The 24,941-nt window shown below is 39.3% G+C and overlaps 1 protein-coding gene across 1 annotated transcript in view; it reads right to left on the bottom strand.

The window, feature by feature from the left end:
* Positions 1–24,941, bottom strand: part of LOC103208303 (neuropeptide S receptor) — a 298,088-nt gene that overhangs the window by 31,254 nt on the left and 241,893 nt on the right. The window contains exons 5-7 of the mRNA XM_007953990.2: positions 18,061–18,262; positions 4,339–4,415; positions 2,981–3,125 (exon numbers count right to left, since the gene is read on the bottom strand). Coding sequence (XP_007952181.2) covers positions 2,981–3,125; positions 4,339–4,415; positions 18,061–18,262 — 424 coding nt within the window. The remainder of the gene's footprint in view (positions 1–2,980; positions 3,126–4,338; positions 4,416–18,060; positions 18,263–24,941) is intronic.

The following is a 24,941-nucleotide window of genomic DNA, read 5'->3' as shown; positions in this document are numbered from 1 at the left end:
CCCATGTACCTCTCTATGTCTTTCTCATCCTCAATGCTGCCATATTGATCACTCCCATTTGGTACATTGCCCTTCTCTTCACCCAAATCAATATTTATCTCCATCTAACTCTGTGTGTGTCAAATACTTTTTCCTACTTTCACTTCGTAGCTCAACTTTCACTTTCTTTATAGTGTTTTAATATTTACAGAGTAAGACTTACTTATCTTTTCTTTATGACTTTTTGTATCTTGTTTAAAAATTCCATCCTTAGTGAAAAGCATAAAGACATCATCTTACATTTTCTTTTAAAAGTTTAAAAAAGTCTTAAGTTTCCACATTAAGTTTCTAATATCCATGGAATTTATTTTTGCTCATCAATTGAGGTAAAGATCTAATTTAATTTATTTCCTCAGATAGTGTCTGGGCAGTGTAATGGATAAGACTTTTAGTTCCCAACTAGAAGGTCAGCAGTTCAAACCCACCAGCTCCTCTGCAGGAGAAAGATGACGCAATCTATTTCTGTCAAGATTTACAGTTTGGAAATCCAATGGGGATCTCTATCAGTTGGAATCAATTCAACAGTAGTGGATTTATTTATTTATTGGTTTAATCTTCTGTGTATGTATCAAGTTACCATTTATGTATAAGTTGATTTTAGAATTCTCTTACTGTTCCATTTTCTAATGTATTGTGCCAGTATACACTCTAGTAACCTTTCTAACTTTGTAGTAAATTTTAATACTTGGTACAGCAAACTTCCCCTAACTTGTTCTACTTCTTTAGGAGTGTCTTGGCTATTCTTGGCACTTTACTTTACCATGCACATTTTAAAATCACCTTTCACCATAAAAAAGTTTTCCATTTCAATTTTATTTGGGATTGCATTAATCCACAGATTAGTTTAGAGGAGAATTGACATATTTCTGATACTGAATCTTAATATCTACAACAGTAATATAGTCTTCACTTATTTGTATCTTATCATTTTGATATAGAGTTTTATGTGTTTTCTTCTATAAAGTTCTTATATGTCTTTTGTTAAATATAATTATTCATAGATATGGCCATTTACTTCCTCATTTACTTATGAAGAAAGTGGTACTAAGAGCAATTAATGGGCTTATCTTAAGTATATTTAGATAGAAAGTGAATAGGACTCTAATCTGAGTCCTAATCTAAAGATGAAGTTTTTTTTTTTTATCCCATTCTGCTTTATTTCATTTGTATTTGAGATAAATCATGGATCACATCATATCTCCCAAACCAGAAATGACTAGATATATCCTATATCCAGATATATATTTCTCTTTTTCAAGGGTATACCTCTTTAGTCTTGAATCCTCATGCAGTAAATGTTCTGTTTTATAGGTGTAGCTATCCCTAGACATCAAAAGCAGGCTCATTCTCCTTTACTTTTTGCTTGCCTTACTTGTTTGTGGGGAAGTCTTTAGATCATTTGTGGAACAGTTTCTGCTCTCCTCCTCTCGCTCTCTTTTTTTAAATTTTTTTTTATTTTTATTCTGTCAGCCTTTGAGTGGGCTGGTGGTGGACGTATTTCCCATTTGTCAACAAGAACACAGTGGTTCTTAAATTAAGGATGGCTTGAATTTTGCAGCCAGTGTTTACAAAGTGAGCTTCTGTTCACACTAATCATTGCTAATGTCCCCTTGTTGATGAGCAATATTCCTGGCATGTAAACACCACTGGAGATTCTATTTACCAGCCAACTCCAGAGTTTTTTTGGCTGTCATGACAGATAGAAAAAAATTAAGTGAATTCCATTTATGAATAGACAATGTATAGCCTTTTGAAAACACCAATTGCCCCTTATTCCAGAAGTAGGTCATTTATGAAGATGTAAATATATAGACACTTGAAAAATAGATGTAATAGAATTAAAGCTTCATTAAAGAATAAACACTGACAGTAGCTCTTTCCATCCACCTTTGTGGAGGGGTAATGGCATACTGCAGTGTAGTGGAAAAACAAATCTTTAAATAGCTTTGTTCCATTTCTGAGACTGGAGGTTGGGGGAGCACAAGAGTGCAGAGTATTAGCAGCCAGGAGACATGAGGGGACTCTGGAGAGAGACAGGCCCAATCACAGTGGTAAAAGTACTGCTGAAGATGTGGGTGGGAGATACCATGAGAGGTGGGGTAGTTGAGAGAATATGAAGGCCAGAGGTGTCTAAAGCTCTGACCCTTTAGCAACATTTGCTTCCCTTACTGTGGTGAATGGTCCTTGGAAAGATCAAGGACAATAGGAGGGGTCCATGTCTACTTGGCCCTGTAGTGGAGAAAACCTAAGAGCAGAGATAGGGAGAGTGGGGGTTCAGAGAGACCAGGCAAGATGGAGAACACAAGCTTCTGGTAGAAATTATGGGATAGGGGTTTAAGCTAATCTGATATAAATTTCAAAGTTCAAGAAGAACTCAACTGAGCTGAACAAAATTGGGCTTTGCCCATACTGGTAATGTACCACTTTAGGACATGTGGCTGGAATAGTGCTCTGAAGGCAGAACCATGGAAGGAGTATGGTGGAGAGAAGCTATGCCAAAGGCTTGAATTTGAGTTTATGAGTTTTTCATTGTGAGTTCTTCTTTTAGCACCCTCCTTTCTAGAATGTCCTTCCTCCTCCCAGGAGGAGGAAAGAGCATGATATAGAGGGTAAACATAGCCTTTCTGGTCAATCAGATATGCACATGAATCCTGGCTGCATCACTTGCTACCTATAGAAATATATGCAAATTTCTTAATCTTTGAACTTGTCTCACATTTATAGAAGATAGATAATAATATCACCTTGCAGGGTTGCTATAAGAATTAAACAAGATAATGTACAAAGGACATATGAAATGGCAGACAGATGTTGTATCTTTCTTCCTGTCTTGTCTGTTTTGATCTTTGACCTTCGTTCTCCCTACTTCTCTTCCTCACCCCACCCTGAAATTCTGGAAGTTCTGGACCTTCTTAAACCTTCTGGTTCCACCCTACTTGACCTGTCCACCATTTTTCCATAGTCATGCACTCTGCTAAGTGACAGCCCACTTACATGCCTGTATTTTCCACATTTCCTGGTCAAGATAAGATGCGTACTTCTCTTGGGCCCTCCTAGAGGCATTGTCTTCATGAAAAGGATCTGCTCTGTTGATGAGCATTTCAGGAAGACTCAGAAAAGAGAGATTTAATGACAGGTAGAGACACCTTTTGTATCCTCATCTCAGCCTCTAGGTGCTTTCTCATTGCCTGTGATAACTAGAGATATTTCCCATTATGATCCTACCTGTATATCAGAATTTATTGTACTTGGTGATTATCCATTCATTAAACATGTGAGTCTTTAACTTGCAGAGGTTTAAGGATTTATAGGTTCAAGGGGAAAAAAAAATTATATATAAAACCAATCTCAGCAAGGGAGCTCTCAGAGTCCAAGCATGAAGTTTATAAAAACTATAAAGAGAAATGCGTTGAAAATGACTTTTTTTTGGGGGGAAGACACAGAGTTGATGACAAAATAAATATATATACAGCTAGCATATTAGGCATTTGACTGTTAATCAGAAGACTGGCTGTTCAAACCCACCAGCCACTCCTTGAAAGGAAGATTGGACAATCTACTTTCGTAGAGTTACCATCTTGGAAACCCAAGGAGGGGTCGTTATGAGTCGGTGCTGACTCAGTGGCAGTGAGGTTGAGGGAACATATATATACAGGAGGAAGCACAATCTAGAAAGAAGGGTGGTAGGTGGCTAAAAGAACTCATGCTGAAAAACTTAAAAACCCAAATTTAATTCTTTGGTGTGAAGTTGAAATTTGGGGAGGGTATTAGTGGGCTATCTCTGGCTCATTCTTGTGTGAATGGTATGCAGGGGTGGTCAGGAAAATATGGATTTTTCCTGACTGGCTTAGGGTACATGATCTTTCTATGGTAGACTCCCTTAAGTTTTATGACATTAAGTTTAAGTCAAATAGAAAAGTCTGTCCTTCTGTTTTGCCAAATATGTGGCGTTCTCTGAGTTTAACCCTCTGTTTTCTCCCCAGTGCCCTCTAAGGTACTCCTTTGCTATACTTGGAAAATGGATGACCTTTAAATCCTGGCTCACTGGCTACTTTGAAGGTCTCTCTGTGGGCATAGGTTGACCAGCCCCAAGTTCCCCCCTTCCTTCTCCCAGTTTTCAGAGAGACCAAGTGGAGAAGGCAAATCTTGCCTGGGACAGCCTTGAGCAGGCCTGCTCTGCCTGCTGGGCCTGATATAATAGCACAGGCTTCCAGGAAGTATGAGTTCATATTTCCCAGAAGAAAATCTCTGTGCAAGCAAAATTAGTCCAGAGTTGAGCAATATCAATTAAACACTTACCTGAGCAGTTGGAAATCACTGTCTCATGGGCTTTGCTTTTCATCCAAATAGTCCGAATTACAATGCCATAGATGACACTGTGGAAAAGATCAAAGACAATATTGAAATGACTGGTGGGTCCCTTCTGTGAGGACATAGAGAGATGACCATTCCTATTACCCTGATGGTGAAGTGTGTAGGGAGGAGTTGCTTGATGATGCCTGCTACCTATACTTGTTGAATATAAAATCCTAATAGATGAAAACTGAAAGGACTATAAAGATCAATTGGATGCAGCTACTTCCTTTTTAAGTGAAGAGGCTGGGACATGGTGAAATATTTCCCCATGGTAACACAGGTGGTTAGAGGTACATCCAGAGTTAGAATTCAAGACATGAGCTATAGAGTAAGAAAGACCTGAATTTGTAACCAGCTTTACCACTTGCTGGTTGTATGAGCTTGGCGTTAGCCTGTCTTAGTGAATGGTGAAAATGATTAACGTCCTCAGCTGCTAACTGAACGGTTGAAAGTTGAAGTCCACCCAAATGTGCCTCAGAAGAAAGGATGGGTGATCTACTTCAAAAAAAATCAGCCATTGAAAACTCTGTGGAGTGCAGTTCTACTCTGAAACACATGAGGTCGCTATGAGTTGGAGTCAACTTGATGGCAACTGGTTTTAATATGAAGGAGAGACTTTGTCTCTGCCCCTGATATTTCTGCCTTTATGTAATCCACTCCTTTGAGTATGGGTAGGAGTTGCAACTTACTTTTAACCAATGCAGTGAGGTGAAGGTGATGGGAAGTATGTAATTACATAAGAGTGTAGCACATGTCAGGAGCTCTGGTGGTGCAGTGCCAAAGGCATTTAACTCTTAACCACAAGGCTGGCAGTTCAAATCTATCAGCAGCTCCTTGGAAGGAAGGCTGGGCAATCTACTTCCATAGTTACACTACCTCGGAAATCCAAAGAGGGGTCACTATGAGTTGGATCTGACTCGACGGCAGTGAGTTTGGTTTGGTTTTGGGTAGTACATGTCTGACTAGTATCTTTCTCCATCTCTTTCTTTCTCTCTCTCACTCTCCATTACTGGCTTTGAAGAAGCAAGTTGCCATGAATCCTATGCTACAAGAAAATTAGTTCTGCCAACAGAAGATCCTTCTCCCATTGAACATCTGATGAGAACGAGCCCTGGCTGACACCTTGATTGCTGCTTTGTGATGCCCTGAGCTGAGGATGTCCAGCTAAACTGTACCTGGGTTTCTGACCTACAGAGACCAGAAGACAATAACTGTGTGGTTTTTAAGTGACTAAATTTGTGACAATTTTTTATGCAGGAAAGGAAAACCAATATAATGAGTTTCAGTTAAGATTCTGAAAAATGGAATTAATAATACAAACCACTTAAGTGTTCCTTTGAGAATCAAATGTGGTCATACTCAAAGCATCAAGCACAGTGCTTGAAAATGAGTGGAGACTATAAATGTAACGCCTTCTCCTCTCCTATTTTTACAATATCACATCCACTCTTGCCTGATATAGTCTGTGGCTAAAGGAAAAATAGTATTAATGATTCAAAATCATCATAAAATTTTTTATCTTGTGGCTTCTTTGATAAATATTTAAAATATATACCATTTTAAGATGTTGTCTGATATTTCAAATGTATTAAATACCTTGACTAAAAGCTTTGGCTAAAGCATTGCTTTATTTTAAAGCTGCACAGTCCTTCCTCTTGAGAATTACTGGTTTAAAAAAAAAACAAGAAACCAAAACTGAGCTCTAGTATACACTAGCTGACAAAGCACTAAATGCTTTAATGACCTGCAAGAAAAGAGCTTAATTAATGACTGTGTGAAAGCCTTCTGCTTTCTTATTGCTATTCCAGTTTTGCTCAGCAATCCCCTTTGAGGCCTTCAGTAAAGCACAGGCCTTTTTGGAGCATTCCCAACTTCCCCATACATACACCTGCCCAGGGGACTTTTCTGAAACATGTACATTTACATTAAAGAGAAAAAAGAAAAAAAAAATCACTGAATATTTCTTAGAGCATGAGAACTTTCTCTTCTAGGTAATTGAATTGCAAGATAAGATTATAACCACATGAAATCCTAATAAACTGAAACCACAACCAGAGAGTTGATTCTGACACATAGTGACCCTGTAGGATAGAGTGGAACTGCTCCATAGAGTTTCTAAAGTTGTAAATCTTTACAGAAGCAGATGACTTAATCTTTCTTCTATGGAGCATCTGGTAGGTTTGAGCCACCAACCTTTGGTTAGCAGCTGAATGCTTTAGCCACTGCAGTACCAGAGCTCCTCTGAAACGTTGATAGTGTATTACAATTGTGACCCCAGTACTTAGCTGATTAATAATTCAAATATTTGTTGACCACCAACTGTAAACATACGTACAATTGAGAAATGAAAAAAAGTCTTATGTGTTAGCAGTGCCATCACTAGGGTTGATGTCAGTAACTGATAGTGTCATCCCCCAACCTCCAAAGACCTCCTCCCATACCAGACCATACAGAATCATTAGTAATGTTTATTATCAATTTCAATCAGAATAATATATAATTGTAAATTGCTTGAATGTACTATTTCTTAGATTATATGAATGTTGTTGTTGTTAAGTGCTGTCGAGTTGGACCCGACTCATAGCGACCCCTCCTTGGGTTTCAGAGGCAGTATCACTATGGAAGTAGATTGCCCCATCTTCCTTCCGAGGAGTGGCTGGTGGGTTTGAACTGCCAGCCTTCTGGTTAGCAGTCAAGTGCCTTAGGCACTAAGCTACCAGAGCTCCTGATTATATGAATACTAACAATAAAATTGTTTTGTAAAATCTTTGTACATTGAATAACAACATTATTAGTAGCAGAGCAGAAGCCTCTTTTGATTTTTCTCCTTTCTTTCCTTTAATTACTACTACATGCTCAAAAAAGTTATTGATGTAGGTTCACAAATACTAATTACTAATTTGCTTATACACCAGAAAATTTGACAGAATCAGTGACTATAAAAAACACCAGTAGCAAGGAAAACAAAATCACATGCTTGTAGAGCTTGCAGATGAAATCACTTGATTCAAAGTGCCATTTTAACCGGATAATAATGATAGTTCTGACCGGCAAGCATTTGAAGGTTCAAAAAGTCAGTTAGCATAGAGTTTTATAGCCTTGTATGTATGTCGGTGCATGTAAGCTGGGCTTGTGAAAAATGCTTCTGTTGGTATAACTAACTTCAGGGATATTCTTATAAAAAATAATACATAATAACTTTCAGCCAAACAATACACAAACCTATGAGCTGAACAACTACACCAAGGAGACACACTCCTTGGAACAATCAACCATGGGAAATCAGAAGGGCAACATTTGCACAAGGAGAAAGCTAGAGGGCAGGAATACATATACAAGAAGGACACAGGAAAAGGGTAACCACAGGGAGGAAGTAGGAAGAGAGCTGTTGTATCCTGGGTTTTGTAATCAGTGTCTCAAAACAAAATGTATATGAACTGTTGAATGTGAAACGAATCTGCTTTGTAAAATTCCACCCAAATCACAACAAAAAGTGAAAATAAATAAATAAATTTCTGCTGAAACACTGCACAAAAATGTTATATTGACGTCAGCCCCTGTGAAAGTGTCACCCAGTGTAGTCTGCCCCTCCTGCACCCCTCTGGTAACACCACTGTGTGTTAGGAGTTTGGACCTAAATCACTCCTTTCCACTCTTCCTCAGGACAAACCAAGCAAGCGGAAATACAGCTTTACTGTTTGCTGGACAAACAACTAATAACCAGGGAGATTCTCTCATTTATTGTTCAAACCAAGGCACTTTTCAGTGTAGTGGTCAAACATCAAAGAGACTTCTGAATTGTATTTGTCTCCTTCTTCTTCCCCCTTGCCTTTATCTAATTATTCAGCGAGCTCTGTGGACTGTTCCTTCAACATGTCCCTGTAATCTCTATCTTCCTCTTTATATCTACTCTTCAGACCCTCATGAACAATTGCCTGATGGCTGTACTTTTTTAGACCTCCACTTGGCCATCATGTAATGCTCATGCTGCCATCGGAATTGGAGTTCATGTTGCCATTGAAATTGGAGTTCTAGTACAGAGAGCTTACTGGCCCTGGCTTAAAGATTCTTCAGCAGCTCTACTTTCCTTAAAGATCAAACCCAGTCTCTTTAGCCTCCCACAATCTATCTCTGCCTTCCTCACCTTTCTTATCATCATCCTGCCTCACCTACTCTGTTATCTCTCCATGCACTGGCCCTCTGTGTCTGGTAGCCTGCCAGGAGCAGACCAACCAACAATCCCTGATTCCATGCTTATTAGACAGTAGAGTTCTGATAATGAGAATTCCGTCACCTTCCATCTTCCTGTTTCTGCTATGTCTTCTTCTTGGAATGTATTTTCATCTTTTTTTTTTTTTTTTGTCCATTTTCTGTAGATCCCTTTGCTATGAAACCTTTCTTAGCTTCCTTGTTCCTAATGAAAACGAATTCCTCCTTCCTTGGGACATTCATGATGATATAACATTTGCTACACTGAGATTGTCTATGGTAATTAAAATCAGTGAGATCTAGAAATAGCCTTTCTCATAAACAGAGCTGAGGAAAAGCATGTCCATTCTCTTGACTACAACTTCTTCCACTTTTCAACCCATCCTCATTCTCTCAACAGGTTTGGCTTTTCTTGATACTTCTAGAAAAATCAGAAAATGGAAGGCTTTCACAGATTGAGGGAAGTGTCCCCTCCTTGTAATAGGGTGATTTATTTTTCAATTTTGTCAGCCTGTTTTCCTTTGTTTCCTTGATAGAGGCAGCTTATAGGAGTAGAAGGGTGTGAAGGCCCAAGTCCTAAGAGGGTCTTGCTGAAATATTTCAAGAGGATTCCTAAGGCCAGTTCCTGAATCTAGATTCTGGATTATTTGTGAGAAGTACCCAGGAAACAACAGAGAATTTGCTTTATCTACATTGCTTTCAATAGACAACATTCCACTCAGACCATAAATGCCCCTCCCTGGCCCCCTTAGGGCCCAGCATAAGGCTGAAGACTTAATGGGCAACCATTGCTGTCTTGGAGTCAAAGAGCTTCAGAGTCAGAGGAGGCTAAAATCCATCTTCTGCCAATGGGCTTTCCTGGCCCTCATATCTGAAGCTTGAAGATGATGCTCAGTTGTGCCCTGCAGATTTCATTATAGGTCATTTGACCTGCGTGCCCTGTCAAACATTGGAAGAAGGAGTGGGGAGAGCTGGTGCTGTACTTACTTGCCAAGGGCCTTTTCCCTCCTTTCCTAGCAAGAGCAGACCTTAAGGACATTTCCTAGACACAAGTGTCTCTCTTAATTAATTAATTGAAGAAGTGTTTATTTGATCTTCTACATTGTCCCTAGTGAACTAACTAGGATAGTGTAGTAGGCAAAACACAGACCCTGTCCTCATGGAGCTTACATCTTATCTTGGGTGATAGACAATAATAAAATGAGGACATAGTGACATATGATCAGAAAGGACCTAAGTGCTAGGGAGGAGTCTTTGGGTGGTGCAACAGTTAAGTGTTTGGCTACTAACCAAAAGGTTGGCAGTTTGAATCCAACCAGAGAGGCCTTGTAAGAAAGAACTGGTGATTTACTTCTGAAAAATCAGTCACTGAATACTTTAAGAAACACGGTGCTACTCAAACACACCCTGAATCAGAATGGACTCAACAGAAACAGGTTTTTATTTATTTATTTTTAATATGCTGTGAAGATAAAAATGCAGGTGTGTAATAGGGATCTTGACTTCCATAAGCATATCTGCATATAATTAGGTTTAGGAAAGTATGAAAGTAAAAACAAGCTTTGGGGGGAAATGTAGGAACAGTTTGATACTTAAGAAACTAAGAAAAACTCAAAGTTCTGATACATATAACCCATTGGACCAGGTTTGATGGGCTAGCAGGACTGAGAAACACAATGTATTGTCCTTAGTAACTCACTTGGTATCACTAAATTAACAGATTTCCTACTAGAAGAAGAGTTCACTCTGAAGCCTTCAAAAGTGCAGATGATTCACTGATGCCTTGGACCAGCAAATATGAACAGTCGTGTATCTGTTAGGATGCTATTGTTAGCAAGTTACAGGAAATGCTCCACTCAAATTGACTTAATAAATTATAATATATCTTTCTCTCTCCCATAATTGCAGCTTCCAAAGTAGGGCAGGATCCAGAATGAGTTTTAAAAAACCTGGGCTATTTCCATGTCCCTCTTTCCTCCTCAGTGTGAATCTTAAATCAGATGAGAGCAGTTCCAGATTTCTTAGTCTTGAATGTGCTTCCAAACTTACCCTGCTTCCTTTCTGGAAAACTATTGCACACTCTTCAGGTCCACTTCAAGTACTCCACAGGGAGGTTGTCCCTGCAAATCCTAGGCCAAGCAGCAACTTGGTTGTTCACTGCCCTAATCTTCAACCTCAGTCTCTGTTCATCAGGACAATGGGGAAAATTTTTTACAAAACTTCTCAGAAGACAGGTCCTCATATCTCTTTGGCCACAATTTGATCATGTACCCATTCCTGGATCATTCTCATTCAGAGAGAGGGTGTTTCCACAAGTGCCTTAGATTGCTCTCCTGTAGTAGAAATGGATAAATGTTGGGAATTCAACCACAAATGTCTACCATATCCTAGTAAACTAGTGAAAAAGGCTCTTGTGGTAGACATAACTTTTTCCATCCTTCAGAAGACAATATGTAGGATGTCACTTCCTTTACTGATGTGATGGTTTGGTTTGGGCCTTGCCATCCTCCTTGGCCTGGACAGTGTTGGCCAGACCCCAGGGATCTTTTTACTTATCATTGCCTAACTCTCCACTGTGCCAACCCCAGCATGGAACTTTCCACAGTCAGGATCCTCAATTCCCAAACAAAATAGACTTTTTTCCATATATTACAAATCAGTGCTTCATTACAATGTACTCTTTTCTATTTATTCCTTTGCAGTTCTCAGCTATGGGTTTCTTATGCCTCTACCTTATTACACAGAGATAAAAATGATAGGAGAATAAAAAGTCAATGGTAGTGAGAAAATAAAGAAGTAAAAGTTAAAAAGTAAAGTTATTATACCAGGGCTAATTACCTCTGTAGTAACAATTAGACAGTTATGTCAAGTGAATTTTGAAAGCAACAGGAGTTATTTTGACACAGAAAAATAATTTATTGCCTTTAGTGTCAGTCACTGTGGCTTCAAATCCTGGGAGCTTGATTTAGTTGATGATGGAATAGCTAGATGTTTATGTATGCACAGCTCTTGTGCAAGTCTGCTGATGACAATACAACTCCTTCTTTTCTCCTTACCTATCTCCCTTCCTTTTGTCCTTGTTTTTCCCCCTTTTTTTTTCAGATGTATTTATACTTTTTTCTGATATACAGATATACTGCTACATCTCAGATACTGATCTAGATACTATATAGTCTGCAATTGTTAAAGTGCTTCTGAGAAGTGTGTTCGTGTCTGTCTGTGTGTTTGTGTGTGTCTGAGAAGAGAGTGACTTTTGCTGTGGTTGTGTCTGTTGTGTGATTGGTGTAGGTTATCAGTCACAACTGCATATGGTTAGGCAATCCAACATTTATGAAGTATCTTAAGTGTGCCAGATTTGGAATCCAGAAATAAAGAGTCCCTGTACTCAAGAGACAGAGCCACACATGCAGACAACTAAACTCCTGTGAAGCATCAATGATGTCCTGGACAAGGATTGAGGTTGGAGATTAGGACTGTGAAAACCCAAGTTACTACTTGGCCCAGTGTTGGCAGGGACAACTTCCCCGTAGAGTTGGTATTTGAATGATGTGCAATAGTTTTGCCAGAAAGAGGTCAGAGTAAATTTGGAAACACATTCAGGAATAAAGAATGATGTGCCCAAAGATACAGAGATGAGAGGAGTTTGGTGTGTTTAGAAAACAACAGATGATTTGTAATGGCTGGATTGATGGGTAAAAAGAGGGCATTTCAGCCGCTTACCCTGAAATAGCCAGATAACCCTTGAAAAAGACAAATAACGTTTTTTCCTAGGAGATATTAAATGTGTATAAAGCACAAATCATTAAAACCATGCCATATTAGTGCCAGAAAAAGCAGGCAAATACATTGAAGATAATAGAAAGTTCAGAAACAATAAAAGTATTTCATATCATTAATATGTATATGGTAGATTGATATTTCGACCCATAAGGAAAGATAAATTATTCAGTAAATTGTGTTGGGACAAATGACCAAGCATTAAGAAAAAAAATTAAACAAGGTCCCTAATTCACTTTTAATATGTAAATGGTACAGGGACAATTGGCAAACCAATTTAAAAAGATTTTTATAAGCGAGATTTTTAACACATTCCTAACAGTGAAATTTAATTTCAAATAATTTAAAAAATAAAATCATAAAACAATAAATAAAATATAGATAAACATTTATTGTAGATGTGTAGAAGGGACAATTTCTCAAGGATGATATGAAATGTAAAAATATAAAGATGAATTGATGTGAATATGTTACGATTTAAGATTTCTCTCTATATATTTAAAAGCCATAATCATTATATTCAGATTGTCACATATATTTATATAAGACTTTCCAAAGTATTTGCCTATGATTCTTTTAGCTTTTTATATCTGGTCATTTGCCTTTCATAGTTCTAATTTTAGTTATCTGCCCTTCTTCTATTTTCTTAATTGGACCAGTCATGCTGAAAACAGATTCAGCATGAAAGGCAAATGACAAAACAGGGAAATATTTGCAACATATATAAAAAAGAAAAGTTTAGTACCCTTATTACATAAAGAGTTTCTCTAAAGACAAATAGTTAAGAGGACACAAAGACATTTAAACAGAAAAATGGGTAAAAGAATTCAATGAACAAAATGGTAATAATATAAAAATGAAAAAATGCAAGTTTAAACAAGCAATGATACACTTTATTCTCATCTATGAAATTGGTAAAGATACCTGTATGTTTGTGTATATATATATCCAGTTGGTGTCAAGTCAATTATGACTCATGGCAACCCCATCTGTGTCAGAGAAGAACTGCTCCATAGCATTTTCAATAGATCTGGATGACCTAATAAGTGCAGTAAGCCCGGGCTTACTTGTGCTTACTTAACTAATCTATAGTGAAGAGTTTCTCTTTACTGCAGATTAGTAAATATATACAACCAAGGCTATGCCTCTCTTGCTTGCTGGCTACTCCATCCCTGTAAGGCATTATAAATTTGAAGAGGCTTTGATTCTGAAGGAAGGTGCTGTGAGATGGGGAGAGAGAGAGAGACAGATACCAGCCATACCTTGGAGAAGAATCTTTGATGTGGAGAGAAAATTTGAAATTGTTCACTACAAATTAGTAAGTAAGCACAAGTAAGCCTGTGCTTACTTTGCTTATTGGCTGTGATCTTTTGGAAGTAGATCACCAGGTCTTTCTTCCAAGGAATCTCTGGGTGGATTTAAACTGTCAGCTTCTCAGTTAGTAGCTGTACACTTAAGTATTTGCATCATCCAGGAATATATATATAAACCAAAAAAACCAAAACTCACTGTCCTTGAGTCAATTCGACTCATAGCCACCCCTGCTTGGGTTTTTGAGGCAGTATCTCTATGGAAGGAGATTGCAGGGATACACACACACACACACACACATACATGCATATATATATACATATTTATATATATATGTAAATACATGTATACATACACACATAATATACACACACACACACACACACATATACACACATATAGGCAACATTTGACTGCTAACCAGAAGGCTGGCAGTTCAAACCCACCAGCCACTTGGAAGGAAGGTTGGGCAATCTACTTCCATAGTGATACAGCCTCGGAAACCCAAGGAGGGGTAGCTATGAATTGGATCCGACTCAACAACAGGGTGGTGTTGTCAAACACATATACATATATACATATGCATATATATATATATATATATACACACATGTATGTAGGTATACATATATATACATATATGTGTGTGTGTAAAAATAAGCAAAGCAGATGACCATGTATTTGATGTATGGGCAGAAAAGTCTCTGTAGCACTGTGTCTTTGGTCTAGCGAGGCTTGGAGTTAAGAGTTTACTCTGATCTAAGAAAGGCAAAAGGGATAGATCCAGCCTATGGTGCCAAACTGCGTAAGGAAGAGGGAAAGAAAGAAAAAAAAAAAAAAGCTGAACCTTAGAACTGAGAGATAGGAAATTATAACAACTTTTACCAGGAGTTAGTTGAAAAACAAGTTCCTCCCAAAATTCTGTTTCAAGAACGGAGAAACTGAAAGATAAGTGAAGGATCCCATGTCCCCTAGAGAGTAAGCCTTTCCTCGTTGGGAAGAGCCACACTCACAGATTACAGAAGAGTGAAGACAATGACTGATGAGCGGCCATACTGCCAGTTAGGAAATGATTCAGTGAAGCTTAAAGACAAAGCCAGAGAGAAGCAGAACTGAGCCTTCAAGGCTACCTCACAGCTGACAATGGGGAGCAAAGGGTAGGGATGATGGTGGGAGCAGTAAGGGTGGGAGTAAGGGGGACTCAGTTTGATAAGGGAACCCCTGGGTGGCTCAAATGGTTAAGCAGCTGGCCTACTACCTGAATGGTTGGTGGTATGAACACACCCAGAGATGCCTCAGGAGACAGACCTGATGATCTATTTCAGAAAAGTCATAGCCTTGAAAACTCTATGGAGCAGCTGTACTCTGTACACATGGAGTCACCATCATTCAGAATTAACTCAATGGCAACTAATAACAAAAGCTGAGTGAGACCCACTTTTTTGCATCATCCCTTTTAACCCCCAATTTCTATTTTGCCTTTTCTAAAGCAAAATACACAAGTTGGGTGTAGGCAGGGTTGAGGAGAGGCCCTGGTGGGAAGATTTAGCCTAAATTAGGGAAAATTTCAGACAGTAAAATATCTGTGGTGACAGATTTGCCCAAACACAGTACTCTGTGAGCCATGTGGTACATACACCATGCCACCCTGCTGAACAAGGGCTTTACATGTGGCTGATTCCACTTGAACTGATGGAAAATCAATCAGGAGTGAAACAAACACACGAGCTGCAGAAGAAATCAATGCTTGTCACTTGCCTGTGATGGCATGAACCACTTCCTACCAACTGCTTTCCACTGCTGCCTCTAGCCTTTCACTCTTCCATGTTGCTATGACTTATCTTTGACTGACTATCTAAATAAACTTCATCTTTCCTTCAAGCTTCCTTCCATATTCTACTTGATGGAGAAGAGGTTGGAAAGGTGACATAAAATGTAGATATTACATTAGCAGAGATGACTGGACAAGAGTGAATTACCGAAAGGTTATCGGGCTGGCTGTCAGGGACAACCTATTCTCACTCAGCTCTACCTTTGATAGGGAGCAAGTCATTAGCTTCTGCTAGCCCCAGGTTTACTCTGGTGAAAATTTCAGGGGTTGGACTATGTGATGGATAACATTTCTCCAAGTTTAAATATTTTGTGAGATTAAAGATGAATAAAGAGCAAGAATGGGTGATTTCCATAATGTCAGAAAACACTTGAAAAATGCTCAATCATCTTAATAACCAAAGAAATGTATGTTAAAAGAAGATATTTTTCAACCCATTAGGTTGGCAAAGATTTAATAAAGAGAATTCCATTGGAATGGGTGAGGAGAAACAGAGCTTTTGTGATGCTTTTTGGCTAGAGTACATCTTTTTAGAGGTCAGTTTGTTAATATACCTCAAAAGTGTTAAAATTAGCATCATCTTTGATCCAGAAATTCCACTCAAATGAGTCTTGAACCTCCAGCCATTAAAAGCTTATTGCTGACTTTTCTCCCACTGGTACTGCCTGCCTATACAATTTCAAGTACAATATAATTAAGTACTTTAATAAAGTACAATAAAATTAAGTGTAAGTGTAAATAATCCATAGTATTATTTGTACTATCAAAAAATAACTGTTAACCTTCTTCACCCAGAATGTATTATGTGATACACTATGGTGGGCTTGAAGGCATTCAATAGATGTAAGATCAGCATGGCCCACATACACACAGGTCAGTCCCTGGAATTTCCTGCTCATCCATACACATAGAGCCACCATTTCAGAAGGTGAGCCTGTCACTTGACAAAATGAGACCTTGCTTTGACTAGGTTGTGGTCCTCTCTTCTGAAAGATCATTGGCTGCAGGATACAGGAAACATTCTATGGCTTGGTTACCAAGGCCCTTCGCAATTGATCCTTACCCCAGCCATTAGAAGAAGGTTATTGACTTTACTTTCAGTGTCAACTGCTTGCCTGTGCAATCATGGCCCCCACACTCCTGGCCTCCTGCCATCAGTGAGTTCACATCTCAGCCTTTCCTAATCCTCCCCTATTTCAGTTGTGGCTCCTAAGTAGTGATCCCTGCCATAACTTGTTGTTGTGGATTGAACTGTGCCCTACCCCTCCCCGCCAAATTATGTTGAAATCCTAATTCCTGGTACCTGCAAACTTGACCTTGTTTGAAAATGGTGGTTTTGAAGATGTTATCAGTTAAGTTAACTTTAGGTCATGCTCAGTAGAACCCAAAACCCAATCCCACTGCCATCAAGTTGATTCTGAGTCATAGTGACCCCCATAGGGTTTTCAAGGCTGTAAATCTTTACAGAAGCAGATTGCCTCATCTTTGTCCTACAGAGTGGCTGGTGGATTCAAACCACTGACCTTTTAGTTAGCAGCCCAGTGCCTCAATCACAGTGCCACCAGAGCTGAGTAGAGTGGGTCCTAATCTCATCTGAGTGATAGCTTTTAAAAAAGGAGAAAAACAGAGAGATAAACAGGGAAGATGCCATATGATGTTGCAGCTACAAGCCAAGGAATTCCTGGAGCTATCAGAAGCTGGGAGAGAGGAATGAAATAGATTTTCCCTTAAAGTCTCAGGAGAATTCAACATGGCCAATACCTTAATTTCAGATTCCCATGAGACATTTCTGTTCTTATAAGCTGCCCAATTTGTGGCGTTTTGTTATTTCAACACTGCGAAACTAATATAAATGCCCTCATGGTACTCTGGTAGTGTAGTGCCTAAGGCACTTGACTGCTAACCAGAAGGCTGGCAGTTCAAACCCACCAGCCACTCCTCAGAAGGAAGGTTGGGCAATCTAGTTCTATAGTGACACCGTCTCAGAAACCCAAGGAGGGGTCACTATGAGTTGGGGCCTACTCGATGGCACATAACAACAACACTACTTTCAGTGCACAAAACCCTATATAGCACGTTATTGTATACTATGTGGTTTATTTCAAGAATATTTATCTTTCCAGGAATAAGATGCCTGAAACTGGTACTATGCCTTATGAAAGACTGCATTATAGAAGAGGAATAACAGGATATGAAAAGCAAATAAACTTGGGTTTAAATTTTGCATGATGTTGGGTAAGTTACTTAACTTCTCTGAGCTTGAATTTTATCATTTCTAAAATAGGAACAATAGATATTTAAGATAGAGTTGTCATGTGTTTAATGGGGTAATAGTGGCCTGCTCTATAACACAAACTTGGAAAATATTAATTCCCTCTTCTTTACTCTGCTTTGGAGGAATGGGACTTCTTAATCTGTCATCACTTTAGAGAAAATCATGTGGCCTGACTAGTTCTTCAGGGACACTAGGACCAATGAGTGACCTGTGGTGGGAGAGAGTGTCAGTTGGGAAGCTCCTATGTGCCATAGCATCTTACCTGATGATGGCCAGAGGGATGAAGTACACTAGGAAGGCCACGATGGTCATGTATGGAGTCCAGTAGGAGTCATCAGGCCACAGGGCCCAGCACTGCACTTCTCCGTTGGGGAGTTTCCTTTTCCCAAATATGATCAAGGTGGGAATGGAGAACAGGAAAGAGAGGCTCCAGGCAATCACGATGAGGACCTTGGCTTGCTTCTCTGCTCAAAGAAAAGAGAGGGATGCTTGGACTTCTAGAAACATCTTTGAGGAGCACACCTGGAGTCTAGTTTGGACAAGGAACACCACATGAGTCACCTTGGGCCTCTCAGTGCCTCTCAGAGCATCAGTTCCTCATGTGTATAAAGGAGATAATAGTACCTGCTATAGAGGACTGTGAGGGCTCTGGTAGCATAGTGGCTAAGGCACTTGACTGCTAACCAGAAGGCTGGTGGTTCAAACCCACCAGCCACTCCTCGGAAGGAAGATGGGACAATCTCCTTCCATAGTGATAGTGCCTCAGAAACCCAAGGAGGGGTCTCTATGAGTCGGATCCAACTTGACAGCACATAACAACAACAATAGAGGACTGGGGTAAGGATTAAAAAGAGAATGCTTTTATGGAAGCTAAGCATGCTGCCTGGCATGAGACCGCTGCTCTCCAATTTCTACTTCCCTTCCACTTCCCTAGTTTACCCACCTAACTCTTGACGTGTTGATGCATCCAGTCCTCTAGTGTTAGGGAGCTCAGTTTATACCACACATATTTGATAGGTCTGCTGTGCAAATGCTAAGTTGTATCAACCAACATGTGCTCAGCCTCTCTGACCTCAAAGACTCTGCACAAGCAGAGACAAGGACTATGGTCCATCTGGCTCTCTCTAATTGCACCTAGTGCTACAACACACTGGAGCAGTATTTGAAGGTTGTTGCCAAATGTTAAGAAGTCTCAACAAAACAAGTGGATCAAGCTTACCTTCTTTTCTCTGTAGGAACAGGGAAGGAACTGTGGAACATAGAAAGAACACTGAATTTGGTTCTGGAAACCAGAGTTCAAACCAAGCTCTGGCTTAAAGGAGAGAAGTGGGAGTTTGGGTCAGTAAAGAAGTACCAAGCAGGATAGGATTAAGATAGTAAGTGATGTGACTGGAGGGGTTTTCTTCTTGATGACAAGGATAAAGCTTGGTGGGTTTCTATAGACCTTGACAACATTAGTAATTGCTTGCATAGCCTTGTTCTTCCACTGATTAAACAAAACAAAACAAAACGAGTTGCAATAGAGTCCATTCCAATTCTTGGCAACCCCATGTGTGTCAGAGTAGAAATGTACTCCATAGAGTTGTCAGTGGTTGACTTTTTTATAAGTGGATCATCAGGACTTTTTCTGAGGTTTGTCTGGGTGAACTTGAACTTCCACCCTTTCAGTTAGCAGTTGAGCATATTAATGGCTTCACCACCCATTTGAGCTACTTTTGTGTAAGTCCCAGAGCTTGGACTTTTGGGGTGATCTGTGAGTCCTGGACCTCATTCTGATTCCACTTGGTGAGGAAAAATGCATTCACTTTTGAGTGGGATGGACATGGAAATAATTGGATTAAAAGAAGCAAGAAACTAGGCTTTAGAATAAACTCAACCAAGGGTAGCATAGTGGCTAAAGCACTTGACTGCTAACCAGAAGGCTGGCGGTTCAAACCCACCAGCCACTCCTCGGAAGGAAGGTTGGGCAATCCTACTTCCGTAGTGATACTGCCTCGGAAACCCAAGGAGGGGTCGCTATGAGTCGGGGCCGACTCAATGGCACATAACAACAACAACAACAAAGTCTCATCAGGATACATGCATGGAGTTGCTCTTCTCATAGTAGTGTTGGTAATACTGGGAAATCCTGCTGGCTCCTAGGCAGCCAAGCATTGGAGGATGGTCAATAGGGATGAGATGTGCAGCCTGCGAACACGCAGTGGCAGGAAGACTGCTGGCCTTCCAGATGACTGAGCCCATCTGCCATGAAGAGTGAGAGCTCAGGGACTGAACAGATGAAATGCAGGTTAGAATATTTGGTGGACTGTTTACTGTGTTCTCCATAGTGGCTATATCCATTACTAGCCTGTGAATCTTTCATTTGCTACAAAACACTGTGTATAGCAATGTTCTATGTAGTAGTTAAGGTTGTTGTCAACTTGGTTGGGCCTGGTTGAATGGCTGGGCAGCTAGAGGTAGTTATTCCCCATGATGAGACTGACAATCAGCTCCATGATGGAATCTGCCATGAGTGGCTGAGTAGCTGCTTTAGGGATGTGGTCTGCTCCTGTATGTAAGGAGAAGCTTTGACATTGGTCTCTAGCCTTTTGGGACACTTGAACCCTGCATGTAGCCAAGTCATTGTTCAACAGCCTGCCTTGCCCTGCCGATCTTGGGACTTCACCTGGACTTAAATTAGTGGCCTGCCATGTTGTTTGGTTAAATTGGGGACTGTCCCTTTTTACTTGTCAACTGTGGATTTGTCAGCCTCAGAAACCAGCAACTATCTGAGTGAAGAAAAGCTTCCAGCTTCAGTGGGCCAGGAGCTGGAGACAGAGCTGAAGCCAAGGTTGCGGGGCTTTCACCCAGACCCTAGAGCATGGCACATTTAACTTGGACTTAAAGCTTCCAAAATTGTAAGAGAATAAACTCTTGTTTGTTCAAGTATTCCTTGTGTGGTCTATTCCTGTCAGAGTGGCACCAGGTATCCAAATGCTGTAATTCTCTACCTTTTCCTTCCCCTTCCTGTGCAACACAGAACTCTGGTGTCTCAGTGGTTAAGATACTCAGTTGCTAACCAAGAGGTCAGTCAGGAGTTTGAACCTACTAGCTGCCATATGCGAGAAAGATAAGGCAGTCTACTTCTGTAAAGATCATAAACCCTACAGGGGCAGTTCTATTCTGTCCTATAGGATCGTTATGAGTTGGAATTGACTTGATGGCAGTGGATTGGTTGGTTTGGGTTTCTATGCAACACATACACATCTTTTAAACACTGAGAAACACATAGTGACCACAGAAATAATTGTTGTTGTGGTTGTTGTTGTTATGTGCTATGTTATGTGTTATGTTAAGTCAGACCCAACTCATAGTGACCCCTCCTTAGGTTTCCGAGGTGGTATCACTATGGAAGTAGATTGCCTGACCTTCCTTCCAAGGAGTGGCTGGTGGGTTTGAACTGCCAGCTTTCTGGTTAGCAGTCAAGTGCCTTAGGCACTACGCTACCAGAGGAAATACAAATAATCACAAAAGAACAAAGAATAGAAAAGCGGAGAAAAAAAAAAAAAAAAGCATAGTTCTATCACCTAGAAATAACTAGTTGAAAGTTTTGATATGCATCCATATATAATATCTAGATTACATATAAAAAATGTGATCATAGTAAGCATGCTGCTGTGTAACCTAATTTTTTCTCTGAAACAAATGTTATGACCATTTTTCCATGTTAAGAAATCTACATGGTCAATAGGATCCTTTCTTCAAATACAATTTTATGTTGAGCCTAGTACAGAAATGTATAGGGAATTCAGATAGCTCAGGTTGAAGCTGGGTAGCTGCCAGAGCTTCCAGATCTGCCCAGAGACATTTGTACACACACACACACACACGCACATGCACATGTTCACAAACATGAAAAGCCTTCTGGGGTCAGTGAAGCACAAGTTGAACAGCACTGATAATGTAGTAAGTTTTGAATGTTTACATCAAATTTCAATTTTGTAATGAGGCTATTCTCAAAACTCAAAACTATCTACTGTAGAGTGGGATCTGACTCATAGCAACCTCTCCTTGAGTTTCTGAGGCAGTATCTCTACGGAAGTAGATTGCCCAACCTTTCTTCCAAGGAGTAACTAGCCTATTATTAAGTATTTAAATTATGTTTAATTATCTTTTATTATAAATAAATCCTATGTATCTTTTTAAATTGTTCTGGTTATTTTCTTAGGGTGAATTTTTAGGAGAAAACGTACAAGCTTTTAGCAAATACTGGTAAATTTCCCCTGAGAATGTCTATAATCCATGGCTCAGACTGGAAGTATGCAAAAGTCCCCATTTCTTCTCATGCTATCAATATCAAATGCTGGTCCTTTTGATCTTATTACCTAATAGGTGAAATTTCCTATCCAAATGTTCAGTTGTGCAATTCTTTAGTGAGCATTTCTATGTCTCCTATTCATCCCCATTTCTTTATTCCTTTAAAGTTCACTCATGTCCTTCACCAATTTTAATGGATAATAGTCTTTAATCATCTATTATCTGTCAGAATTCATTATAAGAAGAATAGTAACCAGTTACATAAAGTATAAATATTTTCTATTTGTATTTTTGCTTTTTAGGTTTCTTTATTGTGTATATTATTTGTATAAAGAAGCATTAAGTTATTTTTATGTAGTAAAAACTGTCTTCATTGTTTTGGCTTTTGGTGTTCCTCCTAGAAAAGTCTTTCCCTCACCCAAAATTATAAAAGTTTTACTCGTCTGCTTTTTTGATTATTTTATGTGTAAAATTTGCACCTTCATCACACTGGAATTTATTTTGTAATTTGCAGTGACATGTATTGATCTAATCTTCTTTTCATATGGCTAGATGATTATTTTACCACCATAAACTGAATAATTTTTTTCTAACTGATTTGATATTGTATGTGCTTTATGTATAGCTATTCTGGTTCTGGAGTCTCTAGGTTGTAAAAATGGTTAACACACTTAGCTGCTAACCGAAAAGTTGGGGGTCAAGTCCACCCAGAGGCACCTTTGAAGAGAGACTGGCAATTTACTTCCAGAAAAATCAGCCACTGAAAACCCTATGGAGTATAGTTCTATTCTGACACACATAGGATCACCATGAACTAGAATTGACTAGAAAGCAACTGGAAAAAAATTCTGGTTCCAGTGTTATATTATTTTAAATATCGATAAGTCATACAATGTTTTAATATCTGACACTGCAGCTCTTTCTTATTAATAATCAACATTGCCATAACTGTGCTTTCATTTATATTTCCAAAAAACTTTAAATCTGTCAACTTCTCCAGAGTTGTTGGTTAAGAAAATTGTCTCTTTAGTAAAAAAGCAGTAAAATGTAAATTGTGGCTCCTTTTTTCTTCTTCCCTTGGATTAATAGCCATTATCTTGCGCTTGCTCAGCCACATTTTATCCCATCTGGCTTCCACCCGCACCGTGGCATTATTCTTTTATCTTTTTTTCTTTCCGGTTTCATGCATTATGTATTGCATTCTCTCCTGCTTTTCTCTTTTACTCCCTCTTTACAATATCTGGCGGTATTTTGACTTTTTTCTTTTCATTGATGTCATCATAGTGCAAGGATTATTGTGCACATTGGTTTTGTCACTCTAAATGTGATGTAGATATTTTTATATTCATGCATATTCATATCCATGGATCTAAGTACCTCCACATTGAGAGACAAGATGTGTAATGTTGAGGTCGCCTGTGTTAGACCCCAACTGTTTGAGTTCAGATCCTAAGCCTGCACTTACTAGATGTGTGACTTTGGGCAAATTACTGTAATCTCCTGGATTGCAATTGCCTTGTTTAAGATGTGCATAATAACAGAACCTAGATCACAGAGCTGTTGTGAGGATTAAAGCGATATATATCCATTGCCATTGAGTCGATTCTGACTCATAGCAATCCTATAGGACAGAGTAGAACTTCCCCATGAGACTTCCAAGATTGTCATCTTTACAGAAGGAGCTCTGGTGGTGCAGTGGTTAAGGCTTTTGGCTGTTAACCAAAAGGTTGGCAGTTCGAACCCACCAACTGCTCCACATGAAAAAGATGAAGCAATCTGCTTCTTTAAAGATTTGCAATCTGGGTGGGGAGGGAACACTGCAAAACTAAAAAAAATAATAATAATAATTAAAGAAAAAAAAGGATTTGCAGCCTTTGAAACCCTGCGGGACAGTTCTACTCTGCTGTATAGGTTGCTCTTTACAGGAGCAGACTGCCATATCCACCTCTTGCAGAGCAGCTAGTGGGTTTGAACAGCTGACCTTTCAGTTAGTGGACAAGTGCTTAACCACTGCACCACTAGTGTATGGCATAGAATATACCCTCCATGAACATTGCTGTTGTTGGTAGGTGCCATCGAGTTGGTTGTGACTCATAGAGACCCTATGTACAACAGACCTTAACACTGCCTGGTTCTGCACCATCTTCACACTCCTTGCTATATGCTTGATTCCATCAGTGCAGCCACTGTGTTAATCCTTCTCCTTGAGGTCTTCACCTTTTTCTCTGACCTTCTACTTTACCAAACATGATGTCCTTCTCCAAGGACTGGTCCCTCCTGATAACTTGTCCAAAGTACATGAGACAAAGTCTCTCTGTTCTTGCTTCTAAGGAACATTCTGACTGTACTTCTTCCAAAACAGATTTGTTCATTCTTCTGGCAGTCCATGGTATATTCAATATTCTTTGCCAACATAATAATTCAAATGCATAATTCTTCTTTGGACTTCCTTATTCATTATTGAATTATTTTTCTCATTCCTTATTGCACATTAACTACTGAAACTTCTACTACAGAATATCTAGCCATTTCTCCACTGAGGGACACCAAGATTAGGTTTGAAATTTTTCTCTTCAGAACAATGCTATAATATACTATATGTGTACAAATGCCTCTGTTGCACACACAAGAGTGTTTCTTGACAGCAGACACCAAGAAGTAGAATGTCTGTGTCAAAGGGCTGCATATTTTATATTTTAATAGATATTGCTTAACTTGCCCCTCAAGTATCTGCACCAACTTACAGCCCTATCAATGTTGTTGTTGTTGTTATGTGCCGTCGAGTCAAACCCGACTCATAGCGACCCCTCCTTGGGTTTCCAAGGCAGTATCACTACGGAAGTAGGA

This window comes from Orycteropus afer, unplaced genomic scaffold, assembly GCF_000298275.1.
Source record: "Orycteropus afer afer isolate SDZICR_OR568_19922 unplaced genomic scaffold, OryAfe1.0 scaffold00422, whole genome shotgun sequence".
Taxonomy (NCBI): Eukaryota; Metazoa; Chordata; class Mammalia; order Tubulidentata; family Orycteropodidae; genus Orycteropus; species Orycteropus afer.
This window is presented reverse-complemented; position numbering and strand designations above follow the sequence as displayed.